This window comes from Mauremys mutica, chromosome 10 (assembly GCF_020497125.1).
Source record: "Mauremys mutica isolate MM-2020 ecotype Southern chromosome 10, ASM2049712v1, whole genome shotgun sequence".
NCBI classification, from domain to species: domain Eukaryota; kingdom Metazoa; phylum Chordata; order Testudines; family Geoemydidae; genus Mauremys; species Mauremys mutica.
Window position 1 is genome coordinate 65,429,451 of NC_059081.1, and position 13,340 is coordinate 65,442,790.

The 13,340-nt window shown below is 41.9% G+C and overlaps 1 protein-coding gene across 1 annotated transcript in view; it reads right to left on the reverse strand.

Moving 5' to 3' along the window:
* The window catches only part of ERBB4 (erb-b2 receptor tyrosine kinase 4), a 981,920-nt gene that overhangs the window by 414,268 nt on the left and 554,312 nt on the right, over window positions 1–13,340 (reverse strand). The window contains exon 3 of the mRNA XM_044978382.1: window positions 10,485–10,671. Within this exon, the coding sequence (XP_044834317.1) occupies window positions 10,485–10,671 (187 nt within the window). The remainder of the gene's footprint in view (window positions 1–10,484; window positions 10,672–13,340) is intronic.

Sequence of the window (13,340 nt, forward strand, 5' to 3'; positions counted from 1 at the left end):
CGGATATCCCTGCATGTTATTTCTGGGAAATTGTTTCAGACAACCTACAATCCGATAGTGGCACATGGCTGCGTATGTGAAAACTTGATCTGAAAAATTAAATACTGACTGAGGGCAGGAGGTGAAGATAATCTGGAACACCCCAAATCTCAATGGAATTCCCTGAATATTCAATGGAGAAACACTTGCCAATAAATCAATCATTCTTTTACTACTTGCCATAATCTTTTCCAACAAGTTCACGTACCTCGACTGGTAAAGTCTGAGCTGAGAATAGGAAACAGGCTTGAAATCAACAGACAGTGCATGAGCCATTGATTGACAGGATGCCAAATATAAGAACGTGCACATGACAATAGCAATGACAATAAAACCCTTTAACCCTTTAAGATATGTCTACACTGCAATTAGACACGCACGTCTCACCCGTTCCAGCTGGCTCCACCTGGGGGACTGCTGAGTTGTGGTGTAGACGTTCCTGCTCCGGCTGCAGCCCAAGTTCTGGGACCCTCCCACCTTGCAGGGTCCTAGAGCCCAGGCTCCAGCCTGAGCCCAGAAGTCAACACTGCAAAGAAACAGTCCCACAGCCCGAGCCAGCTGGCACAGGCCAGATGCAGGATTTGAACTGTAGTGCAGATGCACCCTTAGAGATCACGGGTGAAATCCTGGGCCCATTGAAGTGAATGGGACAACTCATTTTTTAATGTAATTAGAAATGAAATGACTGCATCTCTCATGGTTCCAAATAGGGCCCTTATGTCTGATAAAATCAAATATGCCTCTTTCTGGTAATATTATATGTGAATATTTCTGGTCCTTTTTGAAGTAAGTAAGAGAAAACAGCAGGTAATTTTTGGCAGCTGCTCTTCAACCTCAAACCTTCCTTATACAAGATATCTTAGGGTTCTATCTTCTTGTCCCTCCAGTCCATATGTCCCCACATGGAAAAAAAATTGGGGGCTGGTGTTGTCCCCTGCTCTGACCTGTAGATGCCACTACTGTTAATAACACAAAAGGAACCAAAGGAGAATTTCCCTCTTGCAAGAACAGTGTAGGAACGGTGTTAAAGGGTCATGTTCCTATCATTCGCAGGGGTTAGCAAAGTGTCCATGGTAAAAATGTTGAGGTCCGTGGTAATTTTTCAAAAGATGGAATGACTGAATGACATAACCCCCCGCCCCACACACACACACGCACACCCCCCAATGTCCATCACTAAGTATGCTAATTTTGTCAAGTGTCTGTCATGCAACATGGTGGTGCCGACCCCAATCGCAGGCCTTGCCACACAGGGCATGCTGGGAATGAGGCTGGAGTCAGGAGCTTGCTTACAGTCCTTGGTGCTAGAGGGTTTCAGGAGGGAGGCACAATCCACATGCAGCCCTGGAGAGATTGCTGTAGTTTAGAGCAGTCTTTGGGGCTGCTCTAAGTTATGCAGGAGGCCCATTTTGACCCCTCAGCAGCCCCATTTCAGAGTGTGCTCTGGTGGCTTACTTAAAAACCCCTCATAAACATTTGTTTATCCTAGCAACATCTCTGAGAGGTCAGAGAAATTCAGTGAATTACCCAGGTCACCTAGGAAGTCCGAGGCAGATAACATACTGCTTTTCCCCACGGGGCCCCTCCTTTATTTACTGCACTTGCTGAACAGAGAAGGGGGCAAGGCTGCATACTGAATTGGTCTGGTCTCCAGAATATCCCAGTCTCATTCACTGCTGTTGTGGTCTGGGTGTCACAAGCTGGAATGGCATCTGCACCTAAGCTGCGATCACAGCAGCAATTTCTATGGGGTGTAGCACATTAGGAAGGAGACTGCTGGCAGAGGATGACGGATTTGTGGCTAAGGCATTGGATGTGAGCAAAGAGATCTGTGTTTTATTTCTTTCTCTCTGTGCCACATACTTGCGTGTGACTCATTTGCAAGTCACTTTGGGCCAAGTTTCAAAAGGAGCTCAGCTCCAATCTAGGCACCTAAATAAAGGAAAGATTTTCAAAAGTGCTCAGTGTCCAACATGGATACAGTGAGCTGAGCTCTGCTGAAAATCTGACCCTGAGACTAAGCAATTTTGAAAATCCAGTCTATAATCTTTCCGATCTCAGAAGTGGAGGTGAGGATAAATTCATGGTATGTGAGAGGCTGAGAAACTACTGTACTGATCACTACAGAAAAGCCTAGAAAGCCAGGGTAAAAACCCTCATTCAGGTTTGGATAGTGTAGGCATGAGACCATGCCCTTAACAACTAGGATAAAAAGAAATGTTGAGCCACTGCCTTATTCACTGAACACCATCCCTCTTCTGCACTGAATGAGGGAGAGGTCATACAGCATAACTAGTAAGGGAATGCCATGGTGCCTCGTTCAGCATAGCTATGGCCCCCTATCATAGGCACAGCTTACCAAGACAGAAGGAGTTTCTGTCAGGGTAGGAATACCACCTCCCTGACCAACGTTAGCTACATTGAGAGAAGCCCTCTTCTGTTGACATAGCTGCATCTACACTGGAGCATCTACACTGTTTTCCCCCCACACTCTTGACTGACATAGCAAGGAAAATATAACTTCAAGTGTAGAGTAAGCCTCAGTGACTGAGCAGCTACAGACCGTATTGCAATTACATTACACAAGGAGGCAGAGCTGAGGTAACACAAACAATGCAGAGTGCCTCACTTTGTAACTGAGGTGGCTTTTTGCTTGTTTGTCTTACGGCACATATTTCTGCACACACACAAACATATATTTAGGCTGCACATGGAAATTAATATTTGTACGATATTCATCTCAGGTTTTGACAGCTCACTGCTGGATTTCTAAACAAATAATCCCTCAAAAAGCCGTATCTATGAAGAATAGCATTTCCTTTGGAAAGAAAACAACATTTGATATGACATGAAGGCAATTTACAATAAGTAGCATATAGTAGCATGGAGTATAGTTGACTACTCTATGGATTCATAAATTGGACCCAGAAGTCAGTGACCTATACTAGTAGTCTGGATGCCACACAATGCTGAGTAGTCCTGCTATAAACATTAAACGCTAAGGCTGTTGAGTGACGGAGATTGCAGTTAAAATGAACAATTGAGATGTTAGGCTCCAAGGCCTCTGATAGAAATATAGCAAAATGGTTGACACTGACTTGTCAGAGAAGGATTCCAAAAAAGAAAAAACAAACAATCTACATCATGGCTCTAGTTCAGTTATCAGATAGATATCAGGATCAACAGGGCTAAAATAGGATGAACTGGAGAGGAGTGATGAGACAACAGGTGTCTGCTGAGCAAGACTGCAAAGATGATGAGAAGGGTTCTTGAGTGGTCAAGTATGAATGGACTATTCGTACTGATAACAGACAGGGGAACCCAAAACATCCTAGTACCTCACTGGTAGAAGAAGGAGAACTAGCATCAGCTAATATCAGAAGTAGCATTTGAAGCAGGAACAGCAGGCCTACTCCACACAGTGCACTGAAATATCCTAATACTGACATGTCCGGGATGAATTTTCAGATGAACAACCGACAAGATTAGCAGGTCGCCAAGTGAGTGTAAAACCCCCTCCCGATCAGTTCATCATCTCCACTGGATGCAGCAGACATCAACTTAATGCCACCCTTTCTAATCATTAAAGTTTTTTATACATGTAGGGTAGGGAGGCTGAAACTAGAGCTGAATTTTTTTTGAAAAAAAGGTTGTGTGTTTGTTGGTTTTGTTTGAAATTCACCGAAAATTGTCAATATTTTTTATTTTTTGCAATAAGCATTTTTCAATTGGGGGGGAATGTTTAATAGAAAAAATGATCAAAAGTTTTATCAAAATGGTTATTAGATATTCTTCATTTACTGAAATCACACTTTTCGATAAACAAAATACATCAATGTTTTCAACAAAAATGTTTAAATCAACACACAAAAATGATAAAAGCTCCAAAAAAAAACCCCTAACAATGGATCCATTTCCAATCCTTCAAAATAAAACAATTTTATTCCCCTCTTCCCACCCCCTCTGTAAGCTAGATTTCCAGGTTTTAACCATCAAAATTGAGGCTGTATGTTAACTGTATGAAGTATTAACACTTTTTCAGTCAGATATCTTAACAATAACATTTTTTCAAGGATGCATAAATAGAAAGTACGACTAAACAGGAAAATGCAAGTCAGCACTCGGAAGCCATTTATATGTTATTGAGATCTCCGCTAATCAAAAGCACTACAGAAGAGCTGAGTATTATTATTAACTGATGACTCCAAAAATCTATTTAAAACTCTTTACAGATTCTAAGCCATTCAGGTTTTTACAGACTCATATTTACAATCCCAAACGCCAAGAAGGAAAACCACTGCTCGTTTGTAGATTATCCAATTCATCATACCCGATCTCTGTCATGACATTTATCTTCACACAAGAAAATATGGGATACCTCAACAGTAGGTATGGCGCTTGTGAATTATCCTTCCATTTTTGCCTTGCCTCACTCATGAAGATAAATGTCACAATGGAACTTGTTCATCAGCTGTTCGATATATACAGAATACCCCATGTGTGGGCACTGATGATGCCTTTCATTGGATGAACTAGGGTTGACTGCCTCGCTACACGGTGAAGTCAGAAATGATTTGCAATAGGTCATTCCTAATGAATGGAAGGAGAAGGCATAGTCTTGGGCTACACAGAGTGAGTCCTATTAATACCACACTGTATAATATGTTCAATATTTTAAGCTTGCGTTTTATTTTAAGGGTGCCTGGCAGAGATTATGAAGGTTCCAAGTGGAGCCCGGCTGAGATGGCAGCAGCCAGTTTGTTAGCATAACATCTGCTTGCTTTTGATGCATATGTGGAATAATTGACTGTAGATTTCAGAGGTGTGTGATTACATTTTTATATTCCAATGTGAGAAATGTGTTTTTATAGCCCAGATTTCTGGAACAGCTTCACATTTCTAGGAACTGATCCTACTGTCGTTTCACAGACAGGACTGCCGCTGAGGTAAATGGAAACTTTAAGTGGCAACTGATGGTGAATTGAGCCCTTTTGGGGGGTATAAATGTCGAATATAACAGGGCATTTGCATGTATCATTTGAATATAGCAGATAAGGTACAAAACCAAAAGCACTTGAAGTTAAGTTCAAATATAAAATAGCTCTTGACACAGATCTGACAATAAAAACACAGCTGTTGACAGCATACTGAAAAGAACACAATACTTGGTTAGAAAAACCAAAAATACTGTTTTTGTATGTGGGAAAGGGATGCAGTTATGGGACTTGGTTTCGGTCTGTGGCCACACTAAAAGGAGGGAGCGGCGCCTTCGGTTACTAAAGGCAGGGGCCTGTGTTTGCATGTGTATCTGGTACAGCACTGAGCACGCAGTCTCAAAGTCTGCTAGGGGCATCCATGCCCTGGTGGAAGAATGGGATTGTAAAGCTTGAGTCCACATCTGTCACTAGAGGTGGAAGCATCCTCAGCAGTTATGATATGATGAGTAACATCTAGGAATCTCATTCCCAGACCAGGACCCCCACTGAGGTAGGCACTGCACAAACAGAACAAAAATGCCTTAACTGTTTGCACAGGGCAGAAATCCAATAAAGAGCGCTTCACCAGTTTTACATGTCGTTCAGAGGGTTACACCCAGGCTTTAATTAGCTAGAATAATTGTACCGTGCAAGGTTCAATCTGTTGAAATCTGAAACGAAGCAGAAGCTTCAGGAACTGGCACTGGGATAATTTCATCTTAAATTAAATACAAGACTGGGGTTATGATGATTCTTTCTGACTTTGATATGGAGCTGCTGGGATATGTAGACACAGAGGTGAAAGTGGGCCAGTATAGGCCGGTATGGCATAACGGTAAGAACTGGCCGCCGGTATCGGCCCGTACACAGCCGATGTTAAAGCACTGTTGTGGCAGGGCTTTAACGTTGCTACCCCTCCCCCACCCCCAGAGCCACTGACGGGGGGGCAAAAGGGGCAGCTGCCCAGGGGCCCGGTGATTTAAAAGGGCCCAGGGCTCCCAGCCGCCACCACGACCATGGCAGGAGCCCAGGCAGTGCGGGCCGGGCAGCGCTAAAGGGCTGGCTGGGGGATGCTGACCCCCTAGCCCTGCCCCTTCCGCCTGAGGCCCTGCCCCTTCCAGGGGTCTGGAGGCGGGCCCCCGTACCGGGAAGTATTTTATCTTACACTCTGTGTAGACAGAAGTTCACAGCTAATCCAACCCTGAAAGGTGTAATGTCATCCACCTCCACAACCCCAGGTTAGTTTTGCACAGCTAGAAAGAATAGTATGTATTCTAAAATTGTGCTGAAGAGGTTAGCAAATTTGTGTTAAATATTAGTGTGCTCTGGAGATGGTATTTACAGTAGGAAGCTGGTTATGAGAAAAGATAGCCAATGCATCAGCAGTATTCCAAATGGCAATGGGCCATGTGCTATCTAGACAATATTTTGTTTATCTGGAAGTAAGCATAAGTCCATCTTCAGCCCCAGGAAACTGTTTTTAAGCACTTAGAGAAGGCTAGTCTTATTTCACATACCAAATCCTGGGTAATAACATGAAAGGACTCCACGCTTGTAAAACTAAACTGGTTGTTTATTAAGAGAACTATTTACAGAGATGATGCAACTGCAGCTAGCATTCTAACCATGTGCACCCAGAACGACCTCCTGGTGCCTCCTCCAAATTCTTCCCGCCTGCAGCCTATGCTCCTCCCTCCAAATTCCATGCAAGTTGCTACAAGGGTAAAAGTTAATGGGGCTAGCCACTTTTCTTCCTAGAGACAAAGACAAATCTTGAGCAACAAATTCCAAGAGAGGGTTTTCTAGAAACCTAAGTCAGATGATGTGGATCCAATCATCAATACTCCATAATAGGTAAGTGCCAGAGGCTGAGCTAAGAGTAGTGTTATCAGGCTTATTTGAAAGAAAGGAAAATGAAATTATTTACTGCATAGATTTGATACTGTGCCAGTCATATAAAAGTGGCCTTTACAAGGAATGTCTCTGAGTCAAATAAACAGTGAACAGGAGCATGGCAGCTGGTTCAGGAATGAAATCCTGAGCCGGGAACTTAAAACAGCAGCTGTTTCACCCTATGAGCCAGCAAAGCCATGGCTAAACGTCTGTTAAAAAACCCAACCCCTCTACCGTCTGGTACAAATGCTCTTTAGTCTAGGAGTATGTCTATAGTACAAAACAAAAACAAAAGGTGTGTTCTTAATTCAGGTTAGCTAACCTGCATTCGCTAACGTGGGTTAAAATAGCATTTAAGACATAGCAATTTGGCTGTTAACCCAGGTTAGCAGCTCAAGTTAAAGCCTATAGGGCAGAAGGGGGTTGAACACATCTTTTCGTGAAGTGTAGACATACCCTAAGTTACATGAAGCTACAGACCATCTGGATGAACATCTTATATCAGAAGGGTTGGAAGAATCCTAGGACTGGAGAGAAAGGAAGGGTAAATTGGGAGGTGGGGAATAGGAGAAAAATAGATGTAGGGCTTCAGGGACTAAGGGAAACACCCAGACATCGGGGTGATGGGCATAATAGAGAACTCAATCAACACCATTATCTGGTTGATGAGATGAGTAATGCCACAGTTGCATCCCAACTCACTCTGGCAGGGACATCATTGCTGAAAAGACGTGTGTATTGTATAGGATCTGATATTGGGGCTGAGATATTGGGGCTGTCTATGTTTCAAGTCTACCCTCTGCAGAGGTATTAGCACCACAAAGGGAGCCCAGTTACTTAAAAGATGGGCTGTTAAGCTCTCTCTGCCCTCATTTACAACCTAATGCTGCCTGGTATTGCAAATGAACTCTGATTGTTTGCGCTCTAGGAGCTATTTATAGAACTGCAGTGTTATTTAGGGGTTTTAAAAATATATATTTTAATGTGTCGGATTCTCTTTTGTAGCTAGAAAACAAATTCTGTTAGCAATAAATCATAGCAAGTTACAGATTACTAGCGTGCTGATGACATACCTCCACAGGTGGAAAGTAAATGGTTTTTCTGTCTCATGCTTTGCAATGCACCCAATGTAGTGCACTCTTGTGTAAACCACAATATGCTTTATTTCTTATGTGTCTCTATATTTGCCTGAAATAGGTCGCTTTAAGGATAATGCAGAACAGAGTGATGGGGGTGGTCCGCAGATCATGGGGGAAAATGCTCCAAGTGCCCAAGTGACTTAGGAGCATAACTTCCAGTTTCAGAAGTGAGTGAGGCTCCTTAAGCATGATTCAAAGTCAGTTTTCCTAAGTGCCTTAGGCCCAGATTTTTAAAGCTATTTAGGCATTGCTGCACTCAGCATCATAGTGCCTAGCAGATTTAGGAGCCTACATGTTTTCAAAAGGATGTAGGCACTTGAGTCTATGTAGCTTCAAAAATCTGGGCCTAAGTGATTTATGCTCATAAGTCATTTGGAAAAAAAAAGTTGCCCATGTTTCCAGAATGCCACTGTAGTTCAGTATGAGGATATAGCATGTAATATAACAGTAACGGGGACATTTGTGAATTGCTAGGTCAAATCAGTCGTCTTTTTGTCTTTTTAAAAGCATCTGCTAATTTCAAGCACAGCTGTACAACCCAGCTAGACATGAACAAAAGGGAACTATTGGCACCCATGTGTTATACAACACAGAAAAAAGGCTTGAACTGGGGATGGGTGTGCCTAAACTCAGTTCAAAAAGGTTCAACTACACCTTTTTGTACTGAGGGCCAAATGTCAAATCCAGTTGGGGTTACAGTTTGTGGTCTGCATTTAGCCACTAGCAGAGAGACTCCATGTCACAAAGCCACCAGAGTGTGGTATAAAATGATCACAGTTGGTAACCTCTCCTCATGAGGTACCAATGATAAATAAGGTGGCTTTGAATGAACTCTCTGGAAAAGTCTGCACAGCAGCTACCAGGGTTACCAATCTGACTTTCAATCTCAGACACCAAAGTCCAGACCCTGAGCGGACGTAAATGGTCACAGCTCTGTTGAGCTAGGCTAATTTGCACCACCTCAGGATATGGCCCCATATTCACCAATTTAAAAAAAGAAAATGGGCCACAGTGCCAATACTGAAGAAATTTTTGCATCAAGAAAACTGCATCAGAAGCAATAAGTAATGGATAACTGACCATCATAAAGCCACTAATGTGCATCTGGCTTTGAAACATAACTTAGTGAAAGCTCATCTGCTCTTTCAAAAATATTTCTGCTTCACACAAGCTAGAGTTGAAAGAGAAGCAAAAGCATTAGCGGGAATAAAGGAAATGCTTTACCTAAAGCAAGTGTGTGTGTGTGTGTGTATTAATGAGAGAGAGAGAGAGAAAGCATGCACACAAACACGCTATATTTTGGTTGGATATTACCAAACAGTTGTATTTTAGCCAGAGCTCTCACTGTCTCCAGGGCATATGCTGTTTGGTAGTATCCACTGAAACACAGCAGTCCTGATCACTGCTGGGGTAAACTGGTGCGGCTCTGTTGACTTCAGAGCAGCTATGCCAATTTACACTGGCTGAAAATCTGGCCCTGCTTTTTGAAACCTGTTTCATATCTACATTTCCAGCCATTGAACCTTTCTTTATAGGTTAATTCCTTCTAGTCAATACTATAAGTTGGACTATCCCTTCTAGCCAACGCCATCCTTTGGATTGTGAAATCACAAGATATTGTATCAGAACCAAAGAATCTCTATGCAAAAAAATAAATGGACACAAATCTGACATCAGGAATTATAACATTCAAAAACCAGTAGGAGAAGTCTTAAATTTCCCTGGACACTCAATAACAGACTTAAAAGTCGCAATTCTTCAACAAAAAAACTTCAAAAACAGACTCCAATGAGAAACTGCAGAACTGGAATTAATCTGCAAACTGCACACCATCAAATTAGGCGTGAATAAAGACTGGGAGTGGATAGGTCACTACAAAAACTAATTTCTCCCTGCTGATACTCACACCTTCTTGTCAACTGTTTGAAATGGGCTACCTTGTTTACACTGGCCTCATTAGCACTACAAAAGTGATTTCCACCCCTTCTTGTCAACTGTTGAAAATAGCCCACTTCCAACTTAACTGAATTGGCTCATTAGCACTGACCCCCCAACTTGGTAAGGCAACTCCCATCTTTTCATATGCTGTGTATTTATACCTCCCTACTGTGTGTTCCACTCCATGCATCTGATGAAGTGGGTTTTAGCCCAAGAAGCTTATGCTCAAATAAATGTGTTAGTCTCTAAGGTGCCACAAGGACTCCTTGTTGTTTTTGCTGATACAGACTAACACAGCTACCACTCTGAAAGCACCAAAAAGGTAACTAGATTAGACAAATCTATAAATCTTTTAACTGCATACAATTTTCAACATACCTATCTATCTAGGTACACATGTGGCCCCTCTATAATGCTAGTATCCGAGGGCATCTGTGTAATATTCAGCAAACTCAGCTGCCACTATGACCAATCAGCTATTTATAGGTGTTGTCCTTACCAGTCAAGTTCTTCAGGCCAAGTTCCCTGAGTCCAAAATTACCATCCTTTTTGTAGTTAAGAAATATCTCCAAGGCATTCCGGTCCTCGTAGAGTTTTGTCCCACGAATGATGCGTAGGTTCTCTAACGGGAGGTACTCAAACTGATTCAAAGCTACCAGGACGTATCCCGTGACTTCTCGGATAGACTGAAAGAGACAGAAGCAAAATCCACATTAGAAATATTTTCCCTTTAAATGATGAGATGTTTATGATTTCCACAGCATTGGCCAACGCTACTATGCTACAATTGAGATTTCAGTTACTCAGCTGAAAACAAATGATGTATAAGAATTTGTACAGTTAATGTTAAATTTATACACTGATGCTAGTTTGAACAGCAGAAATCAAAGGCCAGCATCTAATGTCAGTGACAAGGTGCTTTCTAAAACCTGCATTATTGAGTATGCATTCAAGTTTGATATTTTAAGGGGTACTTTCTTGTTGAAATATGTGGTGGTACATTTCATATCTGAGATTAGATTCTGGTTCTGAAGCTGTGTCATCACATAAATCCAGGTAGCAATGAGAGAACACACACGTCAGCACAAATAGCATTTTGTATGGGAAAAGAAGCTATTTCTGGGATTGGCAGGTTAACAGGAACAGATTTTAGCAGAAAAGATGGCTGGGACATCTGTGCATAGGAGAGGGAAAAGGACAAGAAAATTGGTTTGGAGGAGTTAAACAAAACACTTTTTGTTTTGCACTTTTAACTAAGTAAGACCAATTTTTGAAATAAAATTAAACTTTTTTTTCCCTTCTTTAAGTGTTCGAAATTGACCCATTTTATCTGGCTCCACTCCCCAACTTTTATCAAAAACACTGTCAAAACTGTTATCAAAATGGGTTACCAAATATTTGATTGACTGAAAACATGGCTTGAATCAAATGAAAAATTGTGATGACCACCTTGATCACATTTGAGAACATTTTGGATTAAAAAACATTTTTTTAAAAAGGCACAACTTGCCCTCCCCACCCCCAAAGACAAAAAAGGTAGACAAAGTAAATAGACTTTTTTTTTTGGACCAAAAATACTCCCCAATCCTTTAAGTATCTCAACCAGTTCTAATTGGTCCCAGCTGGGCAAGCAGCTTTGAATGGGAGCATCTCTACATCTGCAAAGAGCTTTGCTGACTTCAGCAGAGCTTCAAGTGGCACAGGAGTTCATCTGCATGGAGCTACTTGCAGAATCCCTTATACGTTGTCTGTCAGTTATTGTTTATCTATCATGTCTATTTAGACTCCAATCGTGCAAAGCCTTCTGCATAAGCTTAACTTTAAGTGACTGAAATCAAGGGGCTACTCACATGCTTGACTTTATGTATGTGCACATTTCTTTGCAGGATCAGGGTCTTAAATTGCACATAGTATTAGACAGTCCCTGCTTAAAGCAATGTGCACATAGATTATTCAGTGCAATGGGGCCAGTTCCTGAATAGGGCCTCCAGTCACTACCATAATAAAAATATGTGCGTTAACAATGATATGTATACAATCAAACATTTACCGTTATAAAGAAAAGCAGCACAGATTTGTGGGACTTGGACATTTTCAATTCCCAATGTATTAAGAAGCAGTTGCCCTATTTTTATGCCCCATGGAGCACAAACATTTTAATTAACTTAATAAAAATAAGAAATATGTAATAGACAAGAGATGTAATGTTGGCTACTGGACTGGTGGGTTATTTGCTTTGCATATTCTGTCCTAATACTGTCCCATTAAAGTCAGATCTTTATATTGCAAGTGAAGTTACTAAAAAGGCTCTGGAGCAATTTCAAAATCTGTTCAGCATCCAAACAGATCACTGTGTCATTACAGGAATTTGATGACAGCCCAATGAATTTAGCTGTGTTGGGAAGTGTTTAAGCTTGGTAGAATTTTTTGGTGGGGGTATTATTATTTTTATTTCAATTGATATCATCAATGTTTATTTTTAAGCATTTTTCTGTTTTTACTGATTTAAATTTTCACAGCTGCATGAAATTATGGGCAGGGCCACCCAGAGGATTCAGAGGGCTTGGGGCAGGGCCAGGTCTTCAGCAGCAATTCAGCAGCGGGTCCCTCTCAGAGGGAAGGACCCACCGCTGAATTGCCGCCGAAGAATGAAGCGGCGGCGGTAGAGCAGCCTAAGTGCCGCCGATCGTGGTTTTTTTCCCCCCTCCGCTGCTTGCAGCGCTTGTACTCACCGCTCGGCAGCACTTCAGCGGCGGGTCCTTCACTCGCTTCAAGGCTTCCGCTGCACTGAAGGACCTGCCGCCGAAGACCTGGAGCGAGTGAAGGGCCCGCTGTCGAAGTGCCGCTGAAAACCCGGAGCGGCTCACGGGGCCCCTGGGGGGCCTGGGGAAATTGCCCCACTTGCCCCCCCCCAGGTGGCCCTGATTATGGGGAAGTCAGACAATTATTTAATGACAGTAGACACTGAATTCAAAAAGTTAAAGCTTCATAAACCATTAAAACTGTTAACATCCCATGTCAAAGTATACAAAGTAAATATCCTTAAAGTGAGGAATTATTCCTGTTCATTATTCATTTGCTAGTCCATTTGTAACAAGCCTAATTCAAAAGTCGAAATCACTGGATTTTGACTCTAAGTTCTCACATAGCATTTTTCTTTCCCTACCTATGTGTAAACATTTTTGTCATCAGAGGGTGTTTGCACGGTGAAACGGATGTTTGCCAACATTTACCAATAAAGATCGAATCCTTCCAAGCCTATGTATAGTACAATAGCCCTATGCAACATTGTTTTATATCCTGGGACACTGGCTTCATTATCATTAGAAGGCTTTCAGCAATTTCAAGATACATC